At 55.7% G+C, this 8,524-nt stretch overlaps 1 protein-coding gene across 1 annotated transcript; it reads left to right on the forward strand.

The window, feature by feature from the left end:
* The first annotated feature begins 866 nt into the window (after window positions 1–866).
* HOXB6 (homeobox B6) lies at window positions 867–8,224 on the forward strand. Its single transcript, XM_020870752.2, has 2 exons — window positions 867–6,300; window positions 7,338–8,224. The coding sequence occupies exons 1-2, from the start codon at window positions 5,886–5,888 to the stop codon at window positions 7,595–7,597; spliced, it is 675 nt and encodes a 224-aa protein (XP_020726411.1). The 5' UTR covers window positions 867–5,885; the 3' UTR covers window positions 7,598–8,224.
* The last annotated feature ends 300 nt before the right edge of the window (window positions 8,225–8,524 follow it).

Genomic DNA, 8,524 nt, shown 5'->3' on the forward strand with positions numbered 1-8,524 from the left:
GTCTGGGCTTGGGGTGCCGGGATAAAGCCGGTTCCTACGGCCTCTGTGGGTTTGCGCCCCCTCCCCCTCCCACCATCTCTCCCTGGTTCCGGCCTCCCCCAATTGCCCCAGCACAGTTCTCTTGCCCGGTGTGGGTACGGGTATCCGTGGCTTTCCGGCAGTGTTGGCACGAGGGGCGGTGGCGCTGAGAGACGTCCTGGTCTCTGGAGGGCCTGGAATCTCCGTTGAGGCCAGCGAGGGCGAGGAGGCGGCTAGAGAGATACAGAAAGAACAATTCACAGAGAAATACTCATTATCTCCCTTCGGAAACATGTCTGAAATTAAAGGGCTGTGGGTGGAGGCACCCAAATTGAGGGAGACCCCCTCCTCCCAAGAAGCCTTCCTGAAAATGCTCAGATCTTTGGCCACTCCCGTAGGAGGGAGGCTCTCTCTGCAGAGAGACAATTTTGTGGTTTTTAACGGCGGTAGGTTACAGCGTGTTGGTTTCTGTGTAATACTGGTTCTGTACCTTGTGTTTTATTGGTATGGGGTGTGTGGATTTCTGTGGAGGAGAAAATTGCCATGTGTGTCTGATGTGGAAACGTTTAAACTTTCCTGGATCCAAATGTGGTGATTGTGAAGAAGCTGTTTAACACGTTGGTTTAGGCATGGAAACACACAAAAAAAAAAAATAAAGAGAAGAAAATTAAAAGAAATTCCCATTAGGGATTTGATGGTGTCTGGACTAGAAAGCTGCCTGGCACTGAGCTCAGACAGCTAGTCTTGTCCCTCCGGCGCCTGATTCCATTCCCGAGCCAGGCCTGGGGTGGGGGTGGGGGTGGGGGTGGGGGTGGGGGTGGGGGGAGCCGGGAGAAGAACGGTGGGGCGGGAGGCCGAGATTCCTAAAGTAGCTGGTGGGGTTGAAGAAGGCGCCAGTCGCTAGGTGAAGACTTAAAAATAGAGAGGGGTTCTGGGGAAGCTGCCAGCTGAGAGATAAGGGACTTAGGGAGCGAGAAGCAGGAGAGACTGTGATTTAGTTTGGTTTGCAGAAATAGGTGATTGCTTTCCTCTTTTTAAGGACCAGATGCAGAGATTTCAATCTCAGGTCTCTGGTGGCCCAGGGATTGAAGGGTCTGGATGCGCACAGAGGAATATTGGCCTTCTCAATACTGAGCTGGAAAGAGAGAGACAGAGCCACTTGTGGCGCGGGAGGGGGCCCCTGGTGGCACAGGTAGATGCCCTTGAAGCAGGTCCAGTATGGGTGCCTGAAGGGACCCCTCGGCTGCGAAGCCAGAGAAGTTCTCGGCCAGCACCCGCAGCACTCGGAGCCTATTCTCAAAGGAAAAATTCCCCAAACCTACCCAGACTAAAGGTCTTTTCTCCTGTAGTCTTGGCGGGGTATAAATCATCCCTTAGACAGTTCGCTCTGACCCAAATTATGCGGTTTGCTGCCATCTACCGTCCGTTTGGAGACATGCGGCTTCGGCACCGCAAGCCCAGCGACGCTGCCTGAATCCGGCCCCACACCCCGAGCCCCCAGCCGCTCAGGTTCGGCGGGATTCTGGGGACTTTTGGCCCAGATTATCACCTTCCGCTGGATCTTGGTTCCAGCTTGCCCACATGTGGATTGGAGAACGAAGATCCCTCTCTTGTCAGGCCCATCCCAGCTCCAAACCTGGCGGCTGACTAGTGGAAGAGGCTTTTTCCTAGGGCATATTTTAAAAGGACTAATACTGCATCTGGCGGGCACGGGGCCCTGAATCAAAGGGTTAGGGGATCAGAGTCGAGAGCCCTCTCCCCGACGTCCCCGCCAAACTCAAGAGGGGATCACCAGGGCCGCTAGGGAGATCCATCCGAAGCCAAGGCTGTTCAAGGTTTATTTGGTTTTCTTTTCGGCCAAGGGAGGGGTCCTGCAGGGGAGGCGCCGGCCCGGCAGTTCCACTCGGTTGTCAAAAGACAAACCGAGTCTGTGTTCTCCAGGTTGACTGGTGGGTCTTGCCAGTTCCTTGGCCGGTTGAGTGTATGGTGAAAGAACTGAACCGAGCTTTCTGGAAATGGTTGGTGTCTGCAAGTGAGTGTGTGTCCCCTTCCCCATTCCCGATCATTTCAAGCGAAATCGACACAAACATGCTTTGGGAAAAAGCGGGGAGTGGGGATCAATCATTAAGGAAGCAAAGCATTGTAATTTCCGTTCCTGCCCGACTCCTCACACCCGCTGAAGCCGACTGCTTTCCCAGGAGGGGGTGGCGAGGGCGAGGGTACGCGCCGCTGCCGCCGAGTTTGACTATTGGCCCGCCTCACGGGTTACTGATTAGCTCGGGCTTTCAAGCCGCAGGAGGAAGCTCTGGCCGCTCCTTTCAAGGTGCTGTGGCCCCAGTTCCTGGGCGGGGGGCTCCAGGAAATTGCCTCTGGTGCCAGGCAGGCCTAGGTGTTATGGGGTCTGGAGCTGGAGGAGCTGCCGAAAAGTCGAGGGGCCCAGAGGTACTAGGGGCAAACGCGCGGTCTCTGAGGCCTGAGCCTCTGGCGCCTTGCGAGTCTGCGTCGCAGGAGCAGCCCTTTCAGCTCTTCAGCAGAGAGTGACTTTCTGGCGGCTGGAAGGCCCGGCCCAGTGGAGGAGCCCCCAAGGGAGTGCTCCTTGAAAGTCTTGGGCCCCTCCGAGGTTTTTCTTGCGGACAATCAGAAGGACAGTTGGAGAGGGGAAGGTGGCTGTACAGAGGGTTGAAACCTTTAAGGGCTCTTAGGGTGCCCATGGGCCTGGGAAGAGGGAGCTGAGAGCCACTGCTCCCCCCTCCAACAGAGAAGATGCCATTCATTTGCATAATGGAAATGTCTTTGTACCTTGCTTTGGAGGAGCCAATTTTAAGGCAGTGTTCCCTGTAAACTGCTCTCAAAGATTGGGAGAGGCCACACTGCTCCTCTGGGAACATGTTCCCCAAATCCAGAGAATCATAGAATCTAGAGGAAGAATTGGGTTGAGATGTTTGAATTCACCCCACCCCAACCAGAGTTGAGATTGGGGTGGGGGAAGTTGCCCACAACTCTTAAGAGCCGGGGGTGGGGGGATCTTTGCAGCTAAGAGGAAGTGGGAAGCCTGGACAATGTCTCAATAGCCCTCCCCTCCAAACACCTACTGGCAAATATCCTCCCTGAGATTACCCGTGCAGAATTCTACTCTGGAGCTGAACACAACTTCGACATTTACCGGGGAGCTGGAATGTGTGTACGTCCACAGGACCACAGATTCACAGCTCAGGAAATTACAATTATAAAGTCCTGCCAATGGGATTTCTATACAATCCTTCTGTTGTGTACTCGAGACTTAGGACACATTTACATCCACCTCTCCGTACACACACCTCCTCCTTGAGCAAGGAGAGACACCCCAGACCAGCAGATGGCTGTGCCCACTGTGTATTTATATGTTCCCTCTTGGAGACAGACCGACGACGGTGGATGCAACCACAGACAGATTCATAGAGATCTGACTCCAGAAGTCAGGCAGCCTCTGGCCCAGCCCTGCCTGCCTGCTCTTTCTCCCAAACAAACGGATCAGACGAATAAACGCTCATAAATACCTCTGGGCTTAGATAAGAGCGATGAGGCGCTATTTCCTTTCATGCCCGACTCCAGGCGCCCAGGCCCTGCCTTTGCGGCTCCATCTCACGACAGGCAACCTGCAGAGGTGAGGTTAATTTGAGGCTATGACTCTAAGGATAAGGCGATTGTTTTTGTGCTTCTATCATAGGGGAAGTCTTCATCTCTCACTGAATCTTATGTTATCCAGGCTTCATGGGAAAGCCCATACCAAATAGTCCTAGTTGGAGGACACTGTGACCAGAGAGGAGGAAGGGAGGGCTGAGGCCCAAGGCCCAGGCTCAGTAGCAAGGAGGAGAGAGGGATACAAGGCACTCTCCCCACCTTGCTCCTCCAGCCCAAATATTCTCCATTCCTTTCCAGGAGTGGGCCTAATCACAGCTGGATTCGAGCACTTATGACTCTGCATCATCAGGAGGTTAGAGTTTATTTTTTAAATCTTGACACCCCCCCCCCAAGAGGGGCTACGAAGTGGTTGATGGGACAACCAGGAATAGCCACTTAACCATGAAGGCACAGCCAAGAAGTTGTCCTAAGTTTAGGGAGCCTTGTGGGCCACTTTGCAACAATCAAGTTCCATCCCTGGTCACTAACCTCAATCCTTTACCACTTTTCCTAGTGTCTTGTGTCATCTTCAGTGGGCAGATTTGGCCCACAAAAAGGAGTCCAAAGAACAAGTCAGAGAAGGGTCAGCCTGGTCCCTTCATGATCAGGTTTTGTCCCACATTCTGGCCCATTCCTGGCCCCAGGTCCAAAGCTTGTCATCCTTTATGCACATTAGAATGTTGAAAATACACTGTGGTTCAGTCTTCCAGGCTGGTTCCAATGCTCATTTTCCTAAAAGAGTCAGAGATGTACACACACACTCACACCAAAGCTTGTAGGCAGCAGGCTGGTGATACAAATATGAGGTGGGAGGGATTGTAGAGATGCTGAGAGACAGAAGGGTAGTGAGCATCTGGAAAGGGGATACGGAATGATGGTGGTAAGCTGCCTGCTGCGGCCCCAGGAGAACCTAACCCTCCCCTTTATAAAATGAAACAAAAACCATCTAGAGAAAGAATTAATTTAAAAAGAACTGCCAGCTTCTGGAGAGACCTGGAAAAGGAGCGATGGCTCCTCTCTTCCCAGTGGTTTCTGATTGTCTCCAAAATCAGGAGGGTTTGAGGACCTGAAACTGGAGGAGGAACAATTTTCTTCCCTGTGCTTACCGAGACACCTTGATACCTAAGAATTTGTAGCCCAGGATATTCTAATGTCTTTTGGGGTAGGAAGTTGGGTGGAGGGAGGGTTGCAGGCAGGATAGGGATCAGACAAACCTCTCACCCCTCCTCTCCCTATCCCCCTCTTCCCAGTACCCCTTCCTGTGCCAAGAGCAAGCAGTACATACTAGAACCAGGCAAGATATCTTGGGCAGCAGCAGCGGTAGCCTTCCAAGAAGCTCTGAGTCTAGCTGCACAGCAAAAGGGAGAAGCTTTTAGGCTCAGACCCTCCTCCCAATTCCCAGTCTTCTGGGTCCTCTGGCCTGCCTCTCAGACTACAAGAGCTGTAGAGAAATAGGAATAATAAGCCCAGGCTTGGAGGAGACGGAGTAGATCTGAGAAACAGGAAAAACGGTTTTCAAAACCTGGGAAGGAGACGGTTTCTTCTTCTTTTGCTTCTCGATTTCTGAAAGCGATGCTAATCAGCGGAGAACTCTTCTCTCCTCCTACCAACACAAAACCCGAGAAACCAGCCTTCTCCTTTAGTTCTCTTCTAGGGAGACTGAGATTCGAGATTCGGAGATATTTATCCACCTTCCCTTGAGGGAATGGGGCTCAAGCAAGTCAGGGGTTAACTTTTCTGAAAACACAATTAACTTTTTCCTATTCTACGTGGGGAGGGGAGGGATATATTTATTTAATCACTGGAGGATGGGGTGGTCTCAATCCAAGTGCTCCCTCCTCCCTCAAAGGCACAGACGCCTCTTTCGCAGATCCTACGTAGGTGGAACGGGACGCGTTGTGCTGTTGGGGAGAGAGAGAGAGAGAAAGCAGGAGAAGGAGGAAAAAAAGGTTGATAGGTTTGTGCGCGGGTCCCTCGCGCGGGCTGCGCTCCTCCTGGGTGCTATTTGACAATTCCTGCCTCTGCCATTGGTCAGTGTTGGATCAGATGGTTGTATTTCCTTCTGGCCCTCACTGGCACCTCGCCATCCCCCCTCAGCTAAAACCCAATCTCAGATATACTACTAATAGGCGCGGCGCTCGGACTATAAAACACAACAAATCATAAACCCGGCGGAGCAGCAGCGGCCGCGCGCGCCTCCCCTCCCAATGAGTTCCTATTTCGTGAACTCCACCTTCCCCGTCACTCTGGCCAGCGGGCAGGAGTCCTTCCTGGGCCAGCTCCCGCTCTACTCGTCGGGCTATGCGGACCCTCTGAGGCACTACCCCGCGCCCTACGGGCCCGGGCCCGGCCAGGACAAGGGCTTTGCTGCTTCCTCCTATTACCCGCCGGCCGGCGGCGGCTACGGCCGGGCGGCGCCCTGCGACTACGGGCCGGCGCCGGCCTTCTACCGCGAGAAGGAGTCGGCCTGCGCGCTCTCGGGCGCCGACGAGCCGCCCCAGTTCCACCCGGAGCCGCGGAAGTCCGACTGCGCGCAGGACAAGAGCGTGTTCGGCGAGACCGAGGAGCAGAAGTGCTCCACCCCGGTCTACCCCTGGATGCAGCGGATGAATTCATGCAACAGTGAGTGAGAGTTGATGCGGTTGCCGCGACCCCCGCGGGCTTCTCCCCCCCCCTCCAGAGTCAGAACTAGACAGCCGCCCCCCCCCCCCCAATTCTTCCACGGAGAGAGCCTCTCGGGTTGGAGCTTAGGGAAGATTGGGCGCCTGCCTCGATCTCCCGCGCTGCCCTCACGCCCTCAGGAGTTGCAAAGTTTGCAAAGTCCCAGATGCACTCCGAGCCAGGGGGAGCGAGTGGGTTCTCTGCGAGGGCCAGGCCGCAGCCGAGATCCTGGTCAGGGAGGCAGGCAGAGCCCGCGCAGCCAGTGGCTGGGCTCTCCCTGGCGCCCCCAGCTCTGGCCCGGTCCCCCACCCCAAGACTGTTCATTAAAAACGGAGTACGTCATGGGAAGGGGGGCGGCGTGACGCTGGCGAGGGAGAGTTGAGTCTGTCCCGGACTGGTTTTCCCTGGGGGTCGGGGGCTGGGGAAAGAGGAGGCACCCGGAAAGGGGTGGTAGTCAGAGGAGGGGGGGAGAATAAGGGGAAGAAAGAGAGGGAGCGGGCGGAGTCGGAGAGAGGGAGAAGCAGGCGCCGGGGTCTCAGGTTGGATTATTTGTCGGTCTTAAATCCCAAATTGATGTCCATTAACGGGACACGAAAGTGAGGAGCCCTTAATGCTGACTACGGATCGATCCACGTCATTACAGATTAAGGGCCGGAATCTATCACGGGGTGGTGGGCGAGCCAGATGGAAAGAAAAGATGCGTCTAGGAAGAGACACACCTGGCCAGTGCTTCTCCAGCCCCTCCCCCTAGGCTCAGGTGGGATTTAAAACTGCTCCTCCCATCCCCCCACCAAGAATCTAGACAGAAGGCAAAAGCCTAGGAGGCCCGGAGGGAATCTGGAGGGGGCGCTGGAGAAGTGAGGAAAGTGGGGCCAGGGAACCAGAGAGAGTGAAGGACATCCCGGGACAGGCTAGAGTTCCCTTTTGAGGGTCGAATGGGGGAGGGGGGTTCTGGCCTTGGTGACCCCAGGCCTCAACATCTCCTCTCTGCGTAACAGGTTCCTCCTTTGGGCCCAGCGGCCGGCGCGGCCGCCAGACCTACACGCGCTACCAGACGCTGGAGCTGGAAAAGGAGTTTCACTACAATCGCTACCTGACGCGGCGGCGGCGCATTGAGATCGCGCACGCCCTGTGCCTGACGGAACGGCAGATCAAGATCTGGTTCCAGAACCGGCGCATGAAGTGGAAAAAGGAGAGCAAACTGCTCAGCGCGTCTCAGCTCAGTGCCGAGGAGGAAGAAGAAAAACCGGCCGAATGAAGGCGCTGGCAGGGGGCGGGGGGACGCGAAGGGAGAGGCCTGCGGGGAACGGAGGGCAGCGGAGAGCCCCGGGGAAGGCTCTGCGGGCGGGGAAGCCTGGGGACCTGCTCTCCAGAGCGCGACAGGCGGGGCCCCGCGCTCTCCTGGACGCCCCCGCCCGCAGAGCGCTCGCTGGGCGCTGGGAGGCCGTGCTGCCTGAGCCCAGCCGGCACCCCAGCGCCGCCTCCACGCCCGCAGAACCGCCTCGGCCCGAACAGGCTCCCGCGTGAGAACTGAGGACCGGACTCACTTGATGTTTCCTGGAAGCAGAGCAAAATGCTCTTGTCCGTGTCGCGTCTCATTTCGTCCATGTCGCCCGTGCACGGTTCAATGGTAGATTCGCAGTCCCCTCAGCGGGGGCCTCGAAGACTCCCTGACCCCAGACCTCTCTCCCAGCCCCTCCCCAAAGCCACTGGAAGGAGCACATACTACCTAGAAGAAGAGGAGCCTCAGAAGAAAACAAAGTTCTATTTTATTAATTTTCTATGTGTTGTGTTTGTAGTCGTGTCTTAGTTCTGGACGTGAAATACTTCGGTAATAATATTAATATTATTAATAATGATAATAATAATAAAGACGTAAAACCTCGCTGCTCAGTCACCTCTGCTCCTCCCCTGCCACTCCCCCACCCCCTCCGCCACCCCTGCGTCCCGGTGCCGGAAACTCTGCAGCGAAGGCCGGAGCTCTGGTCGGCCCCAGAGGGCCAGACGCGATTCGGAAGTTACAGTTGAGATAAAGGCTGCAGCAGTCCGGCCCAGGCTCCAACGCCGCGCCTCGCCGGTGCTGAGGCTCACAACGGCCTCTTCTGGTGCAGAACTGGGGGACGGAGAAGAGTCGCTCCCCTATTCTCTAGCTTTTCTTCGTTTGTCCGTGGCAGGAGGGAACGCC

This window comes from Odocoileus virginianus, chromosome 17, assembly GCF_023699985.2.
Source record: "Odocoileus virginianus isolate 20LAN1187 ecotype Illinois chromosome 17, Ovbor_1.2, whole genome shotgun sequence".
NCBI classification, from domain to species: domain Eukaryota; kingdom Metazoa; phylum Chordata; class Mammalia; order Artiodactyla; family Cervidae; genus Odocoileus; species Odocoileus virginianus.